The following is a 24105-nucleotide window of genomic DNA, read 5'->3' on the forward strand; positions in this document are numbered from 1 at the left end:
GCCTTTGGATGTGTGATCACTCATTGTGCCAAGGAGCTGGTCCGGGGACCCTGACCTTCTGTATTGTCCTCTCACATCCCCTAAGCCACCTGTGGCACACATGCTGTGTGTGTTTAGATAGTGTGCCTGCCCTGCAGGCGCAGCTTTGAGGCGAACCCTCTGCCCCCTTCTAACCAGACTGCAGTCTCCAAGCCGCTTCTGTGTGGAGATTGTGGAGCTCTCAGCGAATGCTGTCAGTTCAAGTGAATGAGTTTTTGAAATCTAAATGTCATAATTTGACAGAGCTACTTTGAGGGAAAAGGCTTTAAAGGAGGAAATAATATTTGCTGACGTTCGAGAAGTGCTCAGTACTTCTGCCTGCTTCCTTGGAGACCTCATCGGCTGGAGCAGAAATTAAAACACCAGGAAAATGTCAGTTTTGAGTCTACTGTGTTCTCCGTAGTTTTTTTAAGTGTAGTCATTAAAAATCTCATTCTAGGGGAGTGTCTAATGATGTGGCAAATGCTCGTGATTTATTAAGCGTTTATACCGTAGCATCTCTCTGATGGGCTTATGAGTGGCATTTATTTCATTCTTGGTACTTTCCTGTATTGCCACAGTTTTTGAGGGTAAACGTTTAGTTTTTACTTATTTCTTGGTGGGGCTGTGCTGGGTCTTCATTGCAGCGTGGAGGCTTCTCCGATTGTGGCGCGGGCTTAGTTGTCCTGTGGCCTGTGGGATCTTCGCTCCCCAGTCAGGGATCAAACCCATGTCCTCTGCATCGCGCAGCGGAATCTTAACCACTGGAGAAGTCCCGATAGAGAACATTTGTAACTTGTAAAAAAGTAAACTTTTATTTTAAAAGTGCCATGTAAAGTAGGGCGCGTCCGCGTGCGTACACGCGTGAAGGAAGCACAGCTTTTCCTGCCCCTGTGCTGCGCTGCCCTTGGAGACGGAGAGGAGACTGGAAACGAGGCCACCATTTCTCACCGGTGCAGCGGAGGTGACAGTGGTCAGTGACGCCTTGCCTCCTGAGGCTTTTGGTGAGGATTCAGTGAGTCTTGTGCTGGAATAGTCTCCACTAAGCACTTATGCCGCTGTTACACTCTTGCTGTTTGCAATGTTGCTTTGGCTTTCGTGTCCATGTATAGTGGTCTGCGTGCTTTCCCAAGGTGACTGACCGTGGCTGTTCTCTCTAGAGTTTGCCTGATAACCACTTCATTTTCACTTGACTTTGGGGTCATGTGGGTCTTGCCCAACCCTCTGGAGTTCTTACACAAATCGAGGATTGGGGAGCACGTGCACTGCTTAGCCAAGACAGCATTGCCCTTACAGAGTTGTCAGTTTATGAACTGCGCTGCTGTATGGACAGGATCAACATTCACTGTCAAAGTTTCTGCTGTAGTAGCCTCTTGCCTGAACAACAACAAAGCTGTTGAACCTGTATGACCCTAGGCACATTTCTGAACCTCCCAGAGTGCTTCAGCTTCTGCTGAAAGAGGGCAGATTGGTGTTCTTAACCATCACTTGCGCTTCTGCTTAGCCACCTAGTCGCTTCTGACTCTGACCCACGGACTGTAGCCCGCCAAGCTCCTCTGTCCGTGGGGAGTCTCCAGGCAAGAGTACTGGAGTGGGTTGCCATGCCCTCCTCCAGCGGATCTTCCCAACCCAGGGATCGAACCCAGGTCTCCTGCACTGCAGGTGGATTCTTTACCGTCTGAGCCACCAGGGAAGCTGAAGAATACTGGGATGGGTAGCCGATCCCTTCTCTAGGTAAACTTCCCGGCCCAGGAATCGAACTAGGGCCTCCTGCATGGCAGGCAGATTCTTAACCAGCTGAGCTACCAGGGAAGCCCTCCATCATCACAGAGGGACGTTCTTGTTTACTTACGGGAACAGGGCTTGTAAGTTACCCTGCCTACTTCGCTGTACGTCTTGTGTACTGTGACTGTCAAATGAAACAGGGATTTGAAAATGCCCTACAGATCTAGAGGATTTTTATTCCAGTGTTGCACTGGGGCCATACTGGAGGAAAAATGAGATTTTGCTTTGTTTCCATTCTTGCACTCATTCCTCCCTTGCCAGTTTTCCTTTTTCATAACTCATTCATTTATTCAATAAATACTTGTTGCCTCTGATGTGCCTGAACCTCTTCTAGGTGCCAGGGGCTAGAAGGGTGAGTGAGGTGGATGTCTGGGCTCTGCTTTCTGGGGGGGCTCACACCAGTGGGGTTCAGGCAGAGAAGGCCATCAACAGGAGAGGAAGAGAGCGTGTGGAGAAAGTGCAGCAGCGGTGGGGTGTGATGGAGAGCCTTTTGGAAACGGCTCAGGACTGCTTAGCTGGCAAGGAATCTGCCTGCAGTGCCGGAGGTCCCAGTTCGATTCCTGGGTCGGGAAGATCCTCTGGAGAAGGGATAGACTAACCACCCCAGTGTGCTTGGGCTTCCCTTGTGGCTCAGCTGGTAAAGAATCCACTCGCAATGCGGGAGACCTGGGTTCGATTCGTGGGTTGGGAAGATCCCCTAGAGAAAGGAAAGGCCACCCACTCTAGTGTTCCGGCTAGAGTATTCCATGGACTATGTAGTCCGTGGGGTTGCAAAGAGTCAGACACAACTGAGCAACTCTCACTTGGAGGACTTGAAGGGTGAAAAGGCATAGATTCAGGTCTTGTCCACACGGCCTTGGACAAGTCCTGTGGTCCTCTGGCCCTTGGTAGCTCATGTAAAAGTTTGTAGGGTAAGGATTTAATGGACGAGTGAGCTCTTCATAAATTATAACATACTATGTGATGATTGAGGGAAGCTTTTTTTAGAAAAATTATCGGTTTGTGCCTGTGCTGGGTCTTGCTGCTGGGTGGGCTTTTCTCTAGTTGCAGCAAGCAGAGACCGCTCTCTCTCTGTGGTGTGCAGGCTTCTCACCACCGTGGCTCCTCTTGCTGCCAGAGCACTGACTGGAGGGCACGTGGGCTCAGCAGTGGCGGACCCCAGGCTCGAGAGCACAGGCTCAGTAGTTGTGGCGGTCAGGCTTAGTTGCTCCATGGCAGGTGGGGTCTTCCCACATCAGGGACCGAACCCATGTCTCCTGCATTGACAGGCAGATTTCTTCCCACTGAGCCCCTGGAGAAGTCCAAGGGGAGGTTTGAATCCACATTTCCGAGAGGTGTGGGCGGCAGGGTGGTGCGGGGAGGCACTGTGTGGCTGAGGAGGCTGTGGACGCTTCTCCCCCTGCAGACGGCACCTCCGCCTGGGCTGGCCCACTGCTCTCCCAGCGCAGCGTCTCCACTGCCTTGTACACATCACTGTCATCGTCTTTTTGGCGGCGTGGCATGTGGGATCTTAGTTTACCGACCAGGGATCGAACCCGTGCCCCCGGCAGTGGAAGCGGAGTCCTAACCATTGGGCTGCCAGGAAATTCCTCTTTTCCATGTTCTGTGCTTCCTGGTGGGCTTCAGAGTTTCGAATGTTTTCAGAGAAGCTTTCTCCACACTCTAGTCCATGCTAGCTCTCTCCTTCTCATTGAGACCCACAGGTTAGCACCAGTCATATCTGGTTTTGTGTCTTTTCAGGTTCTTTTGCCTCCCTGACTAGATCATACGCTGCTTGAGATTCAGAGCTATTTTTAATATTCTTCCCACCCCTTCCCCACCATTTATCATGATATAAATTACAGGGGGCAGAAAATAGGGCAGTGAGTTTTGGATTGTGATTTTGCTCATTCGCTTATTTGTGGCTGTGTGGGTCTTTGCCCTTGCGCGCTTCCTCTACTTGCAGTGAGCAGTGACTCCGCTCTAGTGTGGTGCACAGGCCTCTCATCACCGAAGTTTCTCCTGCCGTGGAGCACGGACTCTAGAGGGCAGGCTCGGGCGTTGCGGCTTGAGGGCTCCCAAGTGCAGACTCAGCACTTGCGGTGCGTGGGCCGAATCTTCCCGAAGGGATCGAACCCATGTCCCCTGCACTGGCAGCAGACTCTCACCCAGTGCCCCACCAGGGAAGTCCTCAAAAGTAATCTTAATGGCACTTAGTTTACTTTCCCTGTGTAATTAGGCTCTGACTGTAGTTTGTATCCACCTGAAACTTCCTTGTTCCCACTGTGAACTCTCATTTGCCTTTGCATGACCAGACATCAAAAGCATTGTCATGCCTTGTTCTTCAGCCCCAGGTTTCCCCGGATGCCAGCTAAAATCCCTCGTCTTGCCTGATGATCAGCGGTGGAGACCTTGGCCATGGCGTCTGTGTCGGAGCCTGTTACCTTCAGAGAGTTCTGCCCTCTGTACTACCTGCTCAATGCCATCCCCACGAAGATCCAGAAGGGGTTCCGCTCGCTGGTGGTCTACCTCACGGCCCTCGACACCAACGGGGACTACATCGCTGTGGGCAGCAGCATTGGCATGCTCTACCTGTACTGCCGGCGGCACGACCAGATGAGGAAGTACAACTTCGAGGTGGGTGCCGCTTGTCTCCCACTGAGCGTGTGGGGCCCTGGCTGGTGTGTAACACGCCTGCGAGTCCCAGGATGGGGGGTTACTTCTGAGTTGCTGAAGTATGGCCTGAGTGTCCTACCCAAAGAGTACCTTAGAGCCATCTTTCAGGTGGAGTGCAACTAAAAATGCAGTGTTTTAACTTTTTTTTCTTGCCTCCAAAAATCCAGCATTACTTTAAAAGAGAGCATTATAGTGTTTAACACTTTGAACTTTGAAAATAGGCACAATTTTCTAAATGGGTTTTTTTTTCTTCTCCTTCTTTTTTAAAATTTTTTGGCCATACCACATGGCGTGCAGGATAGGACTTGGGTCCCCACCAGTGGGAGCGTGGAGTCTTAATCCGTGGACCACCAGAGAAGTGTCTGAAAGTGTTTTCTGAGTGTTTTCTCAAGAGTGCGTTCACTGACTGACTCAAGTAATCTCTAGGTATTCTGGCAAAATTATTAAGAAAAATGGGTCTGGATCAGTGTTGGGTAGGTGCCAGAACGCGTACATCTTAAATGAGGGCACTTCTGTAGCGCCCTGCTGTTGGGGTCCTGACCGACGTCTCTTCTGGGCTGCTGACTCAGGCAGCTCTGTGTGTTGTAGGTGTTGGGGATGCACCATCACCGTCCTCACCTGTCTTGTTAGGATCTGTGATTTGTAAGAACGTGGGTTTTGTGAGAGACTTAAGGGTGACTGAGGTGTGGCTCCTGCCACTTGGGGCTCTACACTGTGGTTAGTGGACTTTTGCAGACTAAGACATGGCTTTTGTATTTAAGAGAAGTATTTGCAAATATCTATATTTTAATCAGTATCAACTTATTAAAGTTTAATTTTTAAAGTTGGTTTTTCTTAAGCCTCTGTACTCAATTAAAATAACACAAATGGTTAACATCCATACTATGTGCCAGGCATTATTCTAAACCCTTTACACATATTCACTCATTTTATCCCCACAGAACTCTGTGAGGTAGACAGAACAACTCCACGTTGTTTCGTCATCTCCGTTCTATCAGGGAGACAGCTGAAGCTCAGAGAGGCTGCGTGACTTGCGAGATAGTCAGAAGGGGTGACACCGTGGTCTGAACTTGGGCAGATTGGCTCTGGAGTTTATATTTGTATTTTTTGTATGAAAATTTAAAGAATTGCTGTTTCTTTTCTTGATTAATAGGGCAGGGTTTGACTGATCTAATTCCCCAAACATCTAAGGCCATTACATAATTAGCCTTTCAGAACTGTGGCTCTGAACTGTTGCTTTGTTCAGCTGCTCAGTCGTGTCCGACTGCGACCCCATGGACTGCAGCACGCCAGGCCTCCCTGCCCTCCACTGTCTCCCGGAGCTGGCCCAGACTCGTGTCCATCGAGTTGGTGATGCCATCCAACCAGCTCATCCTGTCACCCCCTTCTCCTACCCTCAGTCTTTCCCAGCATCAGGGTCTTTTCCAATGAGTCGGTTCTTCAGGTGGCCAAAGTATTGGAGCTTCAACTTCACCATCAGTCCTTCCACTGAATATTCAGGGTTGATTTCCTTTAGGATTGACTGGTTTGATTTCCTTGCTGTGCAGTGGTTATGAATTAATCTGAAATCTCTCAAATAGTTTAGCACTGAACAAGGAAAACTTAATGACTCCAGCAGTGACCGCCCCTTGCACATGATAGACCAAAGAAATCCATGCCTAGACGCATCCTAATCAAACATCTAAAAACTCAAGACAGAAATCTTAAAAGCAGACAGAGAAAATGACACATTGCTTGTAGGGGACAATTACCTGAATGATGGGAAATCTCTCCTCAGAAACTATGGGGGCTAGAAGGTGTTGGTACAGCATGTGTAAAGTGTTGAAAGAAAAGAACTGTCAGCTCAGAATTTTTATCCAGCAAAAATATATTAGGAGAGAAGGTGAAATAAAAATGTTCTCGGATGGAGGAAAACTAAGGGGATTCATTGCCAGCACACCGTCTCTAAATAATTGCTTCAGGAAGTTCTTTAGACAAACGATAGCTGATACCAGAAGGAAACTTGGAACATCAGTAAAGAAGGAAGAATAATATTAGATATACTAGGCTGTTTTCTTCCTCTTGAGTTTTTAAAAAATACATTTGACAGAAAAAAATTATATCATTGTCTGATTGAGTTTTCAGTTTATACACATGGAGTAATATATAGAAGAATTATAATGTAAGAGGGGAGAGTAAGGGACCTATAGGGTAGTAGGGTTTCTTCATTCTACTTGAAGAGGTTAAATGCTGAGTCTAAATAGATGTTGAAAAGTTGTGTGTGTATATGTACGCGCACGTGTGTATTTGTATATCTCCCGCATTTGATATGGTAATCCTTAGAGCAGCCACTTAAAACCCCTGTACAGCATGGTATAGTAAAAAATTCCTATAGACATACCAAAATAGAATGTTAAATATATTGAGACAGTTCTCAGGAAAACACTAAAGGTTAAACAGAAGAAGGAAAAAGAGGAGTAACAAACAAAAAACAAAATCATAGACTTAAATCGAAACATGCCAATAAGTATATTAAATGAAAGTGATCCACACACATCAATTAAAAAAAATTATTGGGATGGAAAAAAACTCATAAACAACTATTTGTTGTTTATAAGAAACCCATTCAAATATAATCACATGTCAATGGATAAAAAGTAAAAGGATGAAAAAATGTACCATGTAAATGCTTATCAGAAGAACGTTGAGGGCTTCCCTGGTAGCTCAGCGGTAAAGAATCCACCTGCCAATGCAGGAGACACAGGGTCGATCCCTGGCCCGGGAAGGTGGCACATGCCGTGGAGCAACTAAGCCTGGGCGACAGCTCCCGAGCCTGCGCCCTAGAGCCCTCAGTGCCGCCTGCGGCTCCTGACGCCCCCGTGCCCTAGAGCCCATGCTCCGCAACAAGGGGACCACTGTAAGAAAAAGCCCTTGCTCCGCAGCCGCAGAGCGCCCCCACTCGCTGAGACTGGAGAAAAGCCCACGCGGCAAGAAAGACCCAGCACAGCCAAACATGAGCAAATGAAAGTATTACAGAGTGCCGAGTGGCTGTATTAACATCAGAGTAGCCCTCTGAGCAAGGAAATAACCAGAGAGACAGTATTTAATGACAAGAGCGGCGGTTCAGTGGGACGGCGCAGTGGCCCTACCGTGGTCCATAGTGTGTTGTGCTCCTTAATGACAGGGCTTCACGACAAATGAAGCAACAGCTGACACAGCTGAAAGAAGAAGGAGGAAAATCTGCAGTTCTAGCTGGAGATGTCAACACCCCACTGTCAGTAATAGCAGCAGACAGAAAATCAGCAGGCGTGTAGCAGACCCGAGCAGGCCCATCTACCTTTGTGATCTAAGTGATGTTTACAGAGCACTCCACCCAACAGCAGCTCAGAGCACATTCTTTACAAGTGAACATGGAACAGTCACCAGGACAGACTGTATTCTTGGTCGTAAAACACTCCTCAATAAATTTAAATTGGAGCACTTTACGTAAAGACCACAGACCTTCAGTTTGTAAAATAACACTGTATCCGTGAAGCACAATAAAACGAGGCGTGCCTATAACTATTTTTAAAGTTTCTGCCTCCAAACTGAAAAAAAAATTTAAGCAAGAGTTTAGTCCTCCCCAGAGTGAAAGTACAAATTGCATCTGATGCCAGTTTCCTAGTTTTATTGGAACTAGTTTTCTGTTTATCAGATGAGCCCCATGAACTCTGAAGGGGTGTGCTGTGTGTGGACAGCCTCTGCAGGGACGAGCAAGACTGGGGGACTCTGGTGCAGATGACCTGACCAGGAAGGTGGAAGGGGACCCTGGGAAGTCCTATGCATAGGGCCATAAGAAAGCATATTTTACTGGGCCCAAATCCACACTTAGCAACTCTGAGTATCAAAAGTGTTTTTGAATACCCTTTGGGTATAAAATATAAGCATATTGTGGAGAATCACAAAGGAAGTAGAAAATAAAACTTCTCATTTTGGTGAGAACAGAGAATTTGATTTAGAATATTAGGGTTTTAAACAAAGTTAAATATCTGTATGTAAACACATAGGAAAGGATCTGGAGGAATACCTCCCAGCTCTTCATTATGAGGATAGAGGGGACTGAGCATGGGGGCAGGAAGGAGAATGGAAGTATCTTTCTTTTTTTTTTTACTTTATTATTTTTTATGTTAAATATTGTGGACTTATTAGAATTTGGACAGTAAGTACATATTCATCTGTTACTTGTATAAACACAACAACAAAGACTTGCTTTGAGCTTTGACTGTCCGTCACTAGTTGCGTGAGCTGAGGATGAATTCCTGTAATTTTCGGTTTCAGAGCTGGGAGTCTTAGAGTCATTTGGCACAATCACTGTATTTTACAGATAAAGAAACAGTGAGATTCCTGCCCCAAGCCACATAGCTGGTTGCCTAACCATTTTGCTGTCTTCCTAGTGAGAAGGCAGGGCCTCCACAAAAGCCTGGATCTAGAGGACAGTGGAAACAGGTCAATTAAGAGTTTCTTTGGAATTTCCTAGTGACAGTTGGGAGGTGCATCAGCTAGGTTTTGTTTGTTTGTTTTTTAAAATTTTGGCCACACTGAGGCATATGGGATCTTAGTTTCCCAACCAGGGTTCAACCCATGCCCCCCTGCAGTGGAAGTGCACAGCCTTAACCACTGGACCATGAGGGAAGCCCCTCAACCAGTTTGGTTTAGGGAATGTCTGAGATGTTATGGGAAGGTAAACACAAACTCGTTTCGCTGTTGTCGTTCAGTTGCCCAGTTGTGTCTGACTCTTTGTGACCCCATAGACTGCAGCACACCAGACCTCTGTATCCCTCACCATCTCCAGAAGTCTGCCCAAGTTCATATCCATTGCATCAGTGATGCCATCTAGCCATCTTATCCTCTGACTCCCTCTTCTCCTTCTGCCCTCAATCTTTCCCAGCATCAGGGAATTTTCCAGTGAATCGGCTGATGGTATCAGATGACCAAATTACTGGAGTTTCAACTTCAGGGTCAATCCTTCCGTTGAGTATTCAGGGTTGACTTCCCTTAAGAGGGACTGGTTTGATCTCCTTGCAGTCCCCGGGACTCTCGCGAGTCTTCTCCAGCATCACAGTTCAAAGGCATCAATTCTTGGGCACTCTGCCTTCTTTACGGTCCAGCTCTCACAACTGTGTGTGACCACTGGGAAGACCACAGCCTTGACTGTAGGCCTTTGTCGGCAGGGTAACGTCTCTGCTTTTCAGCACACTGTCTAGGTTTGTCGTAGCTTCCCTTCCAAGAGGCAAACATCTTCTGATTTCATGGCTGCAGTCACCACGCAAAGTGATTTTAGAGCCCAAGAAGAGGAAATCTGTCACTGCTCTCACCTTTTCTCCCTCTGCTTGCCATGAAGTGATGGGGCCGGATGCCATGATCTGAGGTTTTTAATACTTAGTTTTAAGCTGGCTCGTTCACTCTCCTCCTGCACCCTCCTCAAGAAGCTCCTTAGTTCCTCTTCGCTTTCTGCCTCACTGGTAGAGAAAATGGCAAACCACCCCAGTGTACTTGCCGTGAGAACTTCACAGCTGTATAAAAGGACAAAAATTAGCTTACCCTCTAATAAATCCATGTGTGGCATGCATGGGTGAAAGATTGTGTTTTTAAATGAAGCTATTTTCCAAAAGAAGAAAGCAGATCTTTTATATGATAAAGTCTGGGGTGTTTTCAAGAATAATGCTTTTAGAAACCTTTTTCTTACACAAGTTAGTGGGAGAGGGCAGGTGGAAACACAGGAAATGCTTCCTTGCTAAGTGCAAAAGCATGGAGGAAATGCTGTGAGGAGCTAATAAGTACAGAAGTGTTATAAACCTGTTGTTAGATATGCGGGTGTAACACACAGAAGAAGAGACCAGAAAGTCAGAAAGATAAGCCGACTGGAGTTTCTGGTCTTTTGCTTTGAAATTAAATGTGTGATCTCTCCTTAGCACCTAGCACGTTGTTGAAATTTCATAGATTTGCCTTCAAAACTGTCTTTGCATTAAGCCTAGCTGTGCGAGTTCTCATTTCTGCAACTTTTCCGTACTGGTCTCTGGTGAATTTATTCAGCAAGTGTTTATTGAGTATTTACCCTGTGCCAGGCCCATTTTAGGACTTGGAAATGCAGTGGAGAGCACACCAGCTCTAACGCGCAGAACAAAAGATGAGTGCAAGAAGGCCACTTGGCCGGGTGGGGAGCAGCGCTAGGGGAGGGGAGAGGGGAGTTGCCAGCAGGAGTGGCTGCTAACTGAGCAGGTGGCAGGTGAACACAGACCTCGAGAGTGAACAGCTCCCCAGGAGGAGCTTCCCGCTGGAGGGTCCCGGGGGAAGGGAGGGGAGCCCTGGGCGTGTGAGGGGATGTTGTGAACAGCTCATTGACTGATGCCTGTTGTATTTTTTAAAGTGATGCAGAAATGAGAGCTTTTGAATCACCATGTCAGCCAGAGGTGTGTGTATCTAATGCCTCCCGTGTCCTGATGGAAGTAATAACTCTACAGTTGTTGCTGAGTAACAAGACTTATAAAGCTTTGGTGATTAAGACAGTGTGGTATTACTACAAAAATAGATAAAGAGGTCATTGGAACAGACTCGAGAAGCCAGAAAATCCGCATGTATATGAACACAAAGTGATAATACAAAGATTTTCTGGTAAATGATGTGAGCAGTTGGACATGAATATAGGGGTGGAAGTGAAACTTGATCCCTACCTCACTATGTATGGTTATTTTGTCTTAGCACTTCAAAGGTACTATACCATTGTCTTTTGACTGCTGAGACTTCTGCTGGAGGTCTAATTGTTTTTCTGTAGGTAATCTGCCTTCTCTCTGTCCTAAGATCATCCCTAATGATAGTCTCAGGCGCCTGCGACTTCCTTCAAGCCTAGTAGACCTTTCCTACTCCAATTTGCCTCGGGAAATTGTACCAGAAGAAGATGCCTTGGTTTAACTTCGAGATCATTAAAAAGTTGTATAAATATTGAAACTTTGGTTTCAGTTAAATGGTGGTTTATTAAACTGTGGTTCTTTGCTAGTAAAGAAGAATAGTGAAACATTTCTTATGAATTTAGTGCGTTTATATCTTATTTGAGTCTTCTTAAACATTTCTAAGTAGTTCAGATCTGTTGGTTACTTGATGTGCTGAGTTTCTACTGAAGGTTCAGCTTTGACACACCAAAAGCAGCTCATAAAGAAAGCCTTGTCAGACTTCACAGCTTCCTTGAGCTTGCTCACAAAGAACACTTTTTCCCTGATGTTTTTTGTTTTGTGTATAGGAGAAAAGTGCCTGCCAAGGAGCCTGAGAAACTTGGCTAAGACCTATTGGTGAAGTGATTGTCCAGAAAACCACTGCTGGCTTCTTGCAAACCAGAGCTTTTTCTTTTGAGCTAATTACTAGATTTCTGTTTGAGGAAGTTAAGTTGCCACATACAGGCAACAAGAAGTGTCCTCACTTCCCTCCCTGGAAGCTGGAAAGGAGGGAAATAGAAGCGTTGAACACGTAATAGATAAGCTCTTCGGAGGACAGAGTCTCCTTAAAGAGACAGAAGAGTGCCTCCCAGGCCAGAAGAGGACAGAACTGTCTTCATTTCAAAAAGAGTGTATGACGGAGGGGAGGCCTGCAGGCTGCTGGGTAACCTTGGGAAACTAACCGTTGGGCTGAACCGGGCTTTGCAGGAGGTGGGGGTAGCAATTCCCTGAGGGCTCTGATGCCCTTGGTGTGGCTGGCCCTGAGGCTTACTGAGGTTTCCTCAGAAGTTGCCCCATGCTTGCTGAGCAGCTTTTGAACTAGAACTTGCTGCCCACCTACATCGGCCAGTGGGGGCAGAGTGCCGGTTGTCCTACATGAGCCTTCTGGTTTGTGCGAGCATTCATTCACTGTGAAGTAATCATGCATTGGCTTTGGGGTTCAGCTCCGTGTGAGTTGGATGATCACAAAACAACCCTCCTGGGCTGATGAACAGCAGGACACGGAACGAATTGAATACCCGGATCAGGAAGCTTGAGGGCAGATCCTTCAGGTGCCCATTCACCAGTGTGGATCTGTGTCTTAGGAACTTCTCTACACTTCTGTGTGTAAACACACAAGCATGAAAGCTCTGAATAAGAGCGTGGGAGTGATGGATCCCAGTTCCACAGTGGTGGTCTGATACAGCAATGCAGTCAGGTTGCGGGGCGGGGGGTGATGCAGGGCATAGAGGGCTTCAAAGGTGCTCTTGGGGTCTTCTTTCCCAGGCGGGTGGGGGCTCCACAGGCGCTCACTCTGTGACGGCTCTTCCAGCTGTTTGTGTGATCGTGTGTGTCAGTCCAGTGCAGTTGCTGAGTCGCATCCAGCTCCCTGCAATCCCATGGACTGCAGCACGCCAGGCCTCCCTGTCCATCACCAGCTCCTGGAGCTTGCTTAAACTCATGTCCGTCGAGTCAGTGATGCCATCCAGGCATCTAATCCTCTGTCATCCCCGTCTCCTGCCTTCAGTCTTTCCCAGCATCAGGGAAATGAGTCAGTTCTTCGCATCACGTGGCCAGGGTATTGGAGCTTCAGCTTCAGCATCAGTCTTTCCAGTGAATATTCAGGACTGATTTCCTTTAGGATTGACTGGTTTGATCTCCTTGCAGTCCAAGGGACTCTCAAGAGTCTTCTCTAGCACCCCAGTTCAAAAGCATCAATTCTTTGGTGCTCAGCTTTGTTTATAGTCCAACTCTCACATCCATACATGACTGCTGGGAAAACCATAGCTTTGACTAGATGGACCTTTATTGGCAAAGTAATGTCTCTGCTTTTTAATATGCTGTCTAGGTAGGTCATAGCTTTTCTTCCAAGGAAAGAGTGTCTTTTAATTTCAGGGCTGTGGTCACCATCTGCAGTGATTTTGGAGCCCAAGAAAATAAAATCTGTCACTGTTTCCATTGCTTCCCTACCTATTTGCCATGAAGTGATGGGACCACTGGAGAAGGGAATGGCAAACCACTTCAGTATTCTTGCCTTGAGAACCCCATGAACAGTACGAAAAGGCAAAGAGGTAGGACACTGAAAGATGAACTCTCCAGGTCGGTAGGTGCCAATATGCTACTGGAGATCAGTGGAGAACTAACTCCAGGAAGAATGAAGAGACAGAGCCAAAGCAAAAACAACACTCAGTTGTGGATGTGACTGGTGATGGAAGTAAAGTCCGATGCTGTAAAGAGCAATATTGCATAGGAACCTGGAATGTTAAGTCCATGAATCGAGACAAATTGGAAGTGGTCAGACAGGAGATAGCAAGAGTGAACATCGACATTTTAGGAATCAGCAAACTAAAAGGGACTGGAATTCGTGAATTTAACTCAGATGACCATTACATCTGCTATTGTGAGCAGGAATCCCTTAGAAGAAATGGAGTAGCCATCATAGTCAAATGCAGTTCTTGGATGTTATCTCAAAAATAACAGAGTGATCTCTGTTCATTTCCAAGGCAAACCATTCAGTGTCACAGTAATCCAAATCTATGCCCCAATCAGTAATGCTGAAAAAGTTGAACAGTTCTATGAAGACCTACAAGGCCTTCTAGAACTAATACCCCCAAAAGATGTCCTTTTCATTATAGGGGACTGGAATGCAAAAGTAGGAAGTCAAGAAATACCTGGAGTAACAGGCAAAGTTGGCCGTGGAGTACAGAATGAAGCAGGGCAAAGGCTCATAGAGTTTTGCCAAGAGAACGCACTGGTCATAGCAAACACCCTCTTCCAACAACACAAGAGAAGACTACACACGGACGTCACCAGTTGGTCAATACCAAAATCAGATTGATTATGTTCTTCGCAGCTGAAGATGGAGAAGCTCTATACAGTCAGCAAAAACAAGACCGGGAGTTGACTATGGCTCAGATCATGAACTTCTTGTTGCCAAATTCAGACTTAAATTGAAGAAAGTAGGGAAAACCACTAGACTACTCAGGTATGACCTAAATCAAATCCCTTAAATTTTACAATGGAATTGAGAAATAGATTCAAGGGATTAGATCTGATAGAGTGCCTGAAGAACTATGGACGGAGGTTCGTGACATTGTTCAGGAGGCAGGAATCAAGACCATCCCCAATAAAAAGAAATGCAAAAAGGCAAAATGGTTGTCTGAGGAGGCCTTACAAATAGCTATAAAAAGAAGAGACGTGAAAGGCAAAGGGGAAAAAAAAAAGATATACCCATTTGAATGCAGAGTTCCAAAGAATAGCGAAGAGAGATAAGAAAGCCTTCCTCAGTAATCAGTGCAAAGAAATAGAGGAAAACAATAGAATGGGAAAGACTAGAGGCCTCTTCAAGAAAATTAGAGATAGCGAAGGAAAATTTCATGCAAAAATGGGCACAAGAAAGGACAGAAATGGTATGGACCTAACAGAAGCAGAAGATATTAAAAAGAGGTGGCAAGAATACACAGAAGAACTATATAAAAAAGATCTTCACGACCCAGATAATCACAATGATATGATCACTCACCTAGAGCCAGACATCCTGGAATGCAAAGTCAAGTGGGCCTTAGGAAGCATCACTGCAAACAAAGCTAGTGGAGGTGGTGGAATTCCAGTTGAGCTATTTCAAATCCTAAAAGATGATGCTGTGAAAGTGTTGCACACAACATGCTAGCAAATTTGGAAAACTCAGCAGTGGCCACAGGTCTGGAAAAGGTCAGTTTTCATTCCAATTCCAAAGAAAGGCAATGCCAAAGAATACTCAAAGCTACCTCACAATTGCACTCATGTCACATGCTTGCAAAGTAATGCTCAAAATTCTCCAAGCCAGACTTCAACAGTACGTGAACCATGAACTTCCAGATGTTCAAGCTGGATTTAGCAAAGGCCGAAGAACCAGAGATCAAATTGCCAACATCCGCTGGATCATCAAAAAACCAGGAGAGTCCCAGAGAAACATCTACTTCTGCTTTATTAAGTATGCCAAAGCCTTTGTGCGGATCACAGCAAACTGTGGAAAATTCTTAAAGAGTGGGGAATACCAGACCACCTGACCTGCCTCTTGAGAAATCTGTATGCAAGTCAGGAAGCAACAGTTAGAACCGGACATGAAACAACACACTGGTTCCAAATCGGGGAAGGAGTATGTCAAGGCTGTATGTTGTCACCCTGCTTATTTAACTTCTATGCAGAGTACATCATGAGAAACACTGGGCTGGATAAAGCACAAGCTGGAATCAAGATTGCCGGGAGAAATATCAATAACTTCAGATATGCAGATAACATCACCCTTATGGCAGAAAGTGAACAAGAACTAAAGAGCCTATTGAAAGTGAAAGAGGAGAGTGAACAAGTTGACTTAAAATTCAACATTCAGAAAATTAAGAGAATGGCATCTGGTCCCATCACTTCATGGCAAATAGATGGGGAAACAGTGGCAGACTTTATTTTTGGGGGCTCCAGAATCACTGCAGATGGTGACTACAGCCATGAAATTAAAAGATGCTTGCCCCTTGGAAGAAAAGTTATGACCAACCTAGACAGCATATTAAAAAGCAGAGACATTACTTTGCCAACAGACGTCCATCTAGTCAAGGCTATGGTTTTTCCAGTAGTCATGTATGGATGTGAGAGTTGGACTAGAAAGAAAGCTGAGTGCTGAAGAATTGATGCTTTTGAACTGTGGTGTTGGAGAAGACTTGAGAGTCCCTTGGACTGCAAGTAGATTCAACTAGTCCATTCTTAAGGAAACCAGTCCTAAATATTCACTGGAAGGATTGACGCTGAAGCTGAAACTCCGATATCTTGGTCACCTGATGTGAAGAATTGACTAATCAGAAACGACCCTGATGCTGGGAAAGATTTAAGGCAGGAGAAGGGGACGACAGAGGATGAGATGGTTGGATGCCATCAGTGACTCAGCAGACATGAGTCTGAGTGGACTCCAGGAGTTGGTGATGGACAGGGAGGCCTGGCGTGCTGAGGTTCCTGGGGTTGCAAAGAGTTGGACACGACTGAGGGACAACCGAACTGAACTGGACTGATGGGATCAAATGCCATGATCTTAGTTTTTTGAATGTTGAGTTTTAAGCCAGCTTTTTTATTCTCCTTTTTCACTTTCATCAAGAGGCTCTTTAGTTCCTCTTTGCTTTCTGCCATAAGGGTCGTGTCATGTATATGTCAGTATATTGTCTTGTATTTATGATCGTATTTCACTGTTTTAGAAAATGAAAAATAACCATGCCACGAGACACTTGATGTGCAGCTGACTGCACCCTGAAGGCAGCAACCTTGCCTGCCCACCCCTCTCCTGAGCATGTCGGAGCTAACCTTGTCCTTCCTGGACCATGAGACCCCCTGAAAGCAGCACCTTTGTGTCCCCACAACGAGCACAGTGAGGCCATCAGTAAACATTTAACTGCTGAAACCTAGTTCATCTCATTTTAAACTAGCAATTCTTTTATATAGGCTACTTGATATTATTAAAGTCTATCTCATTTGTAGACTTGTATGAAACAGTACTAGATTGATATCTTAATGCTCTTAGTGTGGTAAAAATCCCATTATTAAATAATGTGGTAAATGAAGGATTGATTTTATGAAGTAAATGTATTGCTAAAAATTATGATATTAACAGTGCATTTGAACCTTAAGTGTTTGGGTATCTTAAAAGAGGTTTTGTATATCCATGCAGTCATGAAAAATAATCTTTAAGTATATTATCTCTCTAAATAAAGTAGAATTGTTGGCAGTGTGTTTGTTTTTAAAGAGGGACTCACAATAAATGCTTCTTTAAATTGGTTTTTGTTTTAATTTGTCCTCTTGGCCGTGCTGGGGTCTTCACTGCTCTGTGCGGGCTTCCCTAGTCGCGGTGAGCCAGAGCTGCTCTTCGTTGCAGGCTGTGAGCTTCTCACTGCGGTGGCTGCTCCTGTGGCGGAGCACAGGCTCAGCAGCCGCGGCTCGCAGGCTCTAGAGCGCAGGCTCAGCAGTCGCGGCGCGCGGGCTTAGTTGCTCTGTGGCTCACAGGCTCAGCAGCCGCGCTCGCAGGCTCTAGAGCACTGGCTCAGCAGCCGCGCTCGCAGGCTCTAGAGCGCAGGCTCAGCAGCCGCGCTCGCGGGCTCTAGAGCGCAGGCTCAGCAGCCGCGGCCCGCGGGCTTAGTTGCTCTGTGGCTCACAGGCTCAGCAGCCGCGCTCGCAGGCTCTAGAGCACTGGCTCAGCAGCCGCGCTCGCAGGCTCTAGAGCGCAGGCTCAGCAGCCGCGCTCGCGGGCTCTAGAGCGCAGGCTCAGCAGCCGCGGCCCGCGGGCTTAGTTGCTCTGTGGCTCACAGGCTCAGCAGCCGCGCTCGCAGGCTCTAGAGCGCAGGCTCAGCAGTCGCGGCGCGCGGGCTTAGTTGCTCTGTGGCTCACAGGCTCAGCAGCCGCGCTCGCGGGCTCTAGAGCGCAGGCTCAGCAGCCGCGGCCCGCGGGCTTAGTTGCTCTGTGGCATGCGGAATTTTCCCAGACCCCAGTGTCCCCTGCCTTGGCAAGCAGATTCCTATCCTCTGCGCCACCAGGGAAGTCTGTTAATGTCTTTGAACTCTGTGTGTCACTTGGCGGTAATCTGACTTCTTTCCCGCCACGGGGATGGGCGGTGTATCGAGGCCACCGAAGCCACCACCGTGCTCATTCCATGGCGCACCTCCTGGCTGCTCCCAGGCTGTTCCTCCTTCAAGGTCACAGCCTGCATTGTGATCTGACAGTTCTTCCTGCCTTCTCCAGCTGCATCCCTTTTTCCCTCAGATTTTTTTTCTGCAGTAAGTGCCTTGAATGTCTGATTCCATCCTCAGGGCCTGCTCTCTGCGCACACAGACTAATGCAGTGGTATCGTTCCGTCTCCCAAGACTTCTGCAGCCGATTTGTTCTGCCAAATACTGTGAGAAGAGTGTTGAAATCTCCAAACTTACAGTGTGCATGGTTTATTTCTCCACTGTTCATTTCAACTTGTCTGTGCCTTTAAATCTACAGTGCATTCCATATTGGTAGCATAAATTTGGGTCTTTTAATTAATCCCTTTTAACAGTCGCTGCCTTCTAATCGGCATATTTAGGCCACTTGTCTTTACCGTCCTGACTGCAGTGCTTTGAGTCAGGGTTTCTCAACCTGATGTTATGGCGCTTTGGCCTAGGGGTGTGGTCCTGTGTGTTGTAGAGTGTTTAGCAACATCCCTGGCGTTAAACCACATTTTGTCATGATATCCTTTTTAAAAATCTCGCTGTATTTTAGTTGAGATTTTTTTTGTGTCTGTATTCACGGAAGGATATTGGTCTGTAGCTTTCTTATGATGTCTTTATCTGGCCTTTCTCATTATGCATCTGACTATTTGGTATTTTCATTCTACATTTAACTACTCAAGTTGGGCATTATTATTATTATATTTTATAATCACTGTTTAGATTTCCTCACAGTTTTACCCGCGTCTTCACTTGCCGCCCTTGTTACATTTCAGTTTCCTTTGCCACCGTTTTTCTTCTTGCTGGAGTGCATCCTGTGGTAGTTCTTGTCCTGCAGTCGGTGGTACTTCAAAGCACAAAATCAGGCGCTCTGGACACTCTGTCTGTCTGACTGTCTGCCTTTGTTTGCTTGTTGCCATGCTACATGGCTTGCAAGGATCTTAGTTCTTTGACCAGGAATTGAACCCAGGCCACGGTAAAAGTGCTGAGTCCTAACCACTGGACCGCCAGAGAATTCCTGTGTCTCCGTCTCTGAATTGTTTAGAAAGACATACTGTTCAAGGCTATCAGTTCTTTTAGCACTCTGAGGATGATACTCTACGGTCTCCAGGACTCCTTTGTTGAGACACCTTTTATTAATAATTATTCATATTTAGTTATTGCCTCTTTTCTCTGACATATGAATATCTCCTCATTGCTTTTGAGGTTTTATTGTTTGAAAGATATGTGTGTGTGCACTTCTTTTCATGAATCTTGTTCAAGGCTTGTGCTCCTGAGGATACAGGCCTTTCCCTAGTTTTGGATAGCTTTTAGCCTCATCTCTGAAGACACTGCCCTCTCTTATCCTATTTTCCTTTCTTCTGGGATCCCAGTTAGATGTAGGTTGGACTTTTGTATTCTATCCTCTGTGACTCTCAACTTCTCTTTCTTAATTTATAGCTTTGCTGCACAGATCTGTCATCTAATTCAGTGATTTTTCTTTCAGCTGTGAATAATCTGCTTTTTAATCCGCCACTGAGATTTTAAATTCTTTTGATTCTTTTTCATATATATTTAATTATTTCTGACAGTGGTTTGCTCTTATGTTTCAATTTCCTTTATAGTCCTTGAAAATTTTAAAGCCTTTTTTGTTATTGAAGTATAGTTGATTTATTGTGTTTCATGTGTATAGCAAAGTGATTCAGTTACATACTCTTTTTCAGATTCTTTTTCACTGTAGGTTATTACAAGGTATTGAATATAGTTCCCTGTGCTATACAGTAGGTCTTTAGTTTTTATTTTATATGTAGTAGCTTATATCTGCTAATCCCAAATTTCCAATTTATCCTTCCCCTTAAGCATATTTCCATTATGGTTCTGGTTCTTCTTAGTCTACATGAAACTGCTTGAGTTGGGGTGAGGGGCTGCCCAGTTCTGTTAGTGTTTTTTCGGTTGAGTCCTCTTCATGGGCCTGTTTCCCTGTGGTCACCTCTAACTGTGAACTGTGTGGCTGATCCTGGCACGTGTGAATCCTGAGGGGCCTGAGCCAAGACTGAGCCCCAGAGGTGGGGTTTATGGTCACTCTGCCAGGCCCCTTGAAGTGTTACCGACAAGAAAGCGTGTCAGCTAAGCTGCCTGCACGGAGCTGCTTTTGAGTGGGGAGGGAGAGTACCTTCAAACCCCGGTGCTGGATGGGGCAGGTTTTTGATTACAGATCCTTAGGAACTGTTGTTTTTATTCCCTCCACTCAGTGCCTGAGATACAAGACTGAGTTCCTTGTCGGCCCCGTTTGCTAGCAAATTGATTTTTCCCTCGTTTACACTTTCACTGAGCGTTAGGTCTTCACGGGTTTTGGCTTTATGGGGAGGTCAGGTCCAGCTCCCCACCTCGTCTGGCCCAAAGCCTTGTCCTCACTGCCCCTGCTCACCTGAGAAAATCCCGGGTCTGGGTGTTGGTCGGTCACTGGGCAGCCTGTGGCTTCAGGGCTGGCTTCTGTCTGGTTTGACAGGACTCTCTTGGGTTTCGGCTCTCGTAGATTTTCTTTACTTTATAGAGGTCAGCTGAGCGTTTAATAAGTGCTTTGTGTATCTTATTCAGCATTTCTGGGTGTTTGGAGGGCGTTGTTTTTCAGAACAGCCAGAGTGTTACCCTGTCAGAAGCTGAGACTTCATATTTTGTTTCTGTCTGAAGTATAGTTGGGTGTCATAGTCTGATTCTTTGAATGTTTTGGTTCTTACGTCAAGAATGATGACACTTGTTAGTAATAATATTAAAGAATGTTAAGTCAAGCTTAGTACATTGGTTTATTAAAAGCATGTTTACAGGCATTGCAGTTTCCAGCCCATCTGTGCAATGATTTTTATTTTGAAGCCATTCATTCAGAAAAATTACACAGCTGTTTTGATTTTGTGCTATGACATGGCAAGATCTCCAATAAGCGACTTTGATTCCTGATGGAGTAGCAGTTTTTGTAATTACAAATTCCCAGGAAAAATATTCTTTTTTATTTTTGCCATGCCATGCAGCATGCAAGATCTTAGTTCCTCAAACAAGGATCAGACCTGCATGCCCTGCAGTGGAATTGCAGAGTCTTAACCACCGGACCACCAGGGAGGCCCCGCTGGCCTGTCAGACGATACACACCTAAGGCGTGTTGTGCGCCTTTCTCGCCTGCGAGCGGAGGTGGAGCTGTCCCTCACAGTCCCTGCCCTCCCCTCACCGTCCTGCTCCTTCTTGGCCGACCCCGCCTCCCATGTCCACGCCGCGGGTCTGCTGGAGCCCTGAGGCAGAGCAGGCCCTGGCTCTGCAGTCACACTCAGGCAGAGTCCTGACTCGGTTCTCCCGGGCTGTGTGGCCTGAGACCAGTCTCACAGCCCTGGTGTCACAAGGATAGCTCCAGCTCCTACGCTCTCGGTGGCCTGAGGATCCCAGGAGGTAATGCCTGTGCAGTGTCGGCCAGGCGGCCTGGCACAGGACGTGTGCTGCTGAGAGGCCTGTGCCCTGTCCCTCGCTGCCGTCGGCATCCTCACTGGGCCTCCCACTCGTCTTTCCTCCCCAGGGTTCTCTGCCCTGGCGCCTGTGGAGTTGGCCAGTTCTCTTGACTGGGTGCGAACTCGCGCCACCTGAATAAGCACAGAAAGCTCCTGGCCAGTCTTCCTGTCTGGGCCCATGCCCTCCTCCTTCCAGCCTGTTCCAGAGGGTGTCCCAGTAAGACTTCAGACTGGTACACCTGCAAAAGCAGGCGTCTTCAAGCGTCCGCTTTTCCTTCCTGTCGCTTAAGATCTAGCTCCCTTACCCCATGTCATGCTCTGGCACCAGGCATATTTATAGCCTGAACAGGGCCTGAAAGAGTGCTCCCATGTGACCACCTCCGCTCGCTGGGGCAGCTCTCTGTGTGCACGTCTCGCTGCTGTGGCTCCGCTTTGAGAGGCCAGGCCCTCGCCCTGCTGTGTGTTAACCCAGCAGCTGACTCAGGATCCTGAATGCGCGGGGTGCGCTCGGGTTTGACAGATTGATTACCATGTAAATTACTGCATCAGGGTTCAAAACAGCTTATTGAAGATCTTGCCATATGTCTTAGCAAGGTGGAAATGGTTGTGTAATTTTTTTGAATGAGTGGTTTCAAAATAAAAAATGATTATTCAGGTGTACTGGAAGCCTAAAGGTCTGTATTCAATGCTTGACATGTGCTTTTTACTAAACCAATATATTAAGCCTGTGTTAATGTTATTTAATATGATTATTGATCTAAGACTCAAAACAGGAATAAGTTTATGAAGCACTTGTTGATCCTCCAGCACAGCTGTGTGGCAGGTACACACCATGGGTGGCAGTTGGTGGGGGACTTGTCCATGTTGAGAGAGAAGGAAGCAGAGCTTGGGAGTGGGACAGCTCTCCTGATTCCAGACTCCGGTTTTGGGGGGAACAATCTCTCTTGTCCAAGCTCCTTAGAATTCTCTTGAGAAGAGCTCAGTGGTTCACACTTTGTCATTTCAAAAATAAAAAACTTGGAAAGAAAAAGAGATATAATTATCTTTCTGAACTATATACATTTTCAATCAGAAATATGTATAGGCTGCTGTGTGGTGAGGTTTTCCATTTCACTTGTAGGTGCTGTTTCACAGTTTGAAATCTGGCCCAGTGACAGGCCCATTTGATTTTAGATGTTTGCTCTTTCAGGGGAAAACGGAGTCCATCACGGTGGTGAAGCTGCTGAGCTGCTTCGATGACCTGGTGGCTGCAGGCACAGCCTCTGGGAGGGTTGCAGTTTTTCAGCTTGTATCCTCATTGCCAGGGAGAAATAAACAGGTAAGTGCCAACCATTTTAGCATTTCTTAATTTCATGGCGAATTCCTCTCATCCTTTAAAATAAGAAGTCCTCATCTGCTGAGAAAATATTTGCTCAAAAAAGCCTAACTCTGTGCTCTTCATAGTCAGATAACATTTTTGTTGCTGGTAGGACACTTGGTGAAAAGCACATATGGGTAATTTAAATTGCTCAATAGTCTCTGGCTCCTCTCCATCAGTTTTCAAGGTAAATAGACAGATGGGCCCTTGTGCAGGGTTTTGCCTGGAAAGCAGCTTGGGAACACCAGTTACTCCACAAAACAGGAGGGACTGCATACCACCTCGTCCACACAGCTCCATCTCACAGTGTCTCTCCTTTTCTTTTTCTTGTGTGTATTTTTATCATTTATTCACAGCTTCGGAGGTTTGACGTCACTGGCATTCACAAAAATAGCATAACAGCTCTGGCTTGGAGCCCCAATGGGATGAAACTGTTCTCCGGAGATGATAAAGGGAAAATCGTCTATTCTTCTCTGGATCTAGATCAGGTAAAATCATTTTCAGAAGTATTGTTGGTCAGATAATTGGAGAAATTATAGCTGGTTAATTTGTATTCTTGATCCTTGTCCCATTTTTTTCTGTCTGCACCAGTCAGCTGGTGAGATCTCAGTTCCCCAACCAGGGATTGAACCCAGGTCTCGTGAGTGAAAGCCTGGAATCCTAACCTCTAGGCCCCCAGAAAACTCCCTGTTGTCTCTTTCTATTCTCAGTTGTTGTTCGTAACATTTTCTTTCAAGCGCTTTCCTGATGCTTTATAAGCTTCTACTTCTGTGTGTTAAGAATTGGCCTGTGTTTCTACTCGAACATACACTTTTCTCATTCTCCTGTTGTCTTTGGCTACCACTTAGAAAAGAGGCCACTACCAAGCCTTATTCCTTGGCAGTTTGTAGAGGAGGACATGGAACATTTCAAAGTCACGACAGGTGTCAACCGAAAAATAAAAAGCACAACCTAAAAGTTGAGAATTTTTATTCGGTGGACTTACTGAGGACTTAAGCCTGGGAGACAGTCTCAGATAACTCTGAGGGATCCTTCCAAAGAGGTGGGGGAGGAACCAGGATCTACAGGAGCTTTGAAAAAACAAACCTGCTTGTTAAACATCAAGAAGTGTGCTAATTAAAGAAGAAAAAAATCTCTCAAGTTAACGAATTTAGCACTTTTCTATGTGGGAAGATGCGAGAGTCTGGGCTCCC

The 24105-nt window shown here is 46.1% G+C and overlaps 1 protein-coding gene across 1 annotated transcript in view; it reads left to right on the forward strand.

Moving 5' to 3' along the window:
- TECPR2 (tectonin beta-propeller repeat containing 2) overlaps nt 1-24105 on the forward strand; it is a 97687-nt gene that overhangs the window by 9400 nt on the left and 64182 nt on the right. Inside the window, 4 exon segments of the mRNA XM_052659854.1 lie at nt 845-1022; nt 4131-4419; nt 22745-22873; nt 23269-23400. Coding sequence (XP_052515814.1) covers nt 4201-4419; nt 22745-22873; nt 23269-23400 — 480 coding nt within the window. The 5' untranslated portion in view covers nt 845-1022; nt 4131-4200.

This window comes from Budorcas taxicolor, chromosome 21 (assembly GCF_023091745.1).
Source record: "Budorcas taxicolor isolate Tak-1 chromosome 21, Takin1.1, whole genome shotgun sequence".
Lineage (NCBI taxonomy): Eukaryota > Metazoa > Chordata > Mammalia > Artiodactyla > Bovidae > Budorcas > Budorcas taxicolor.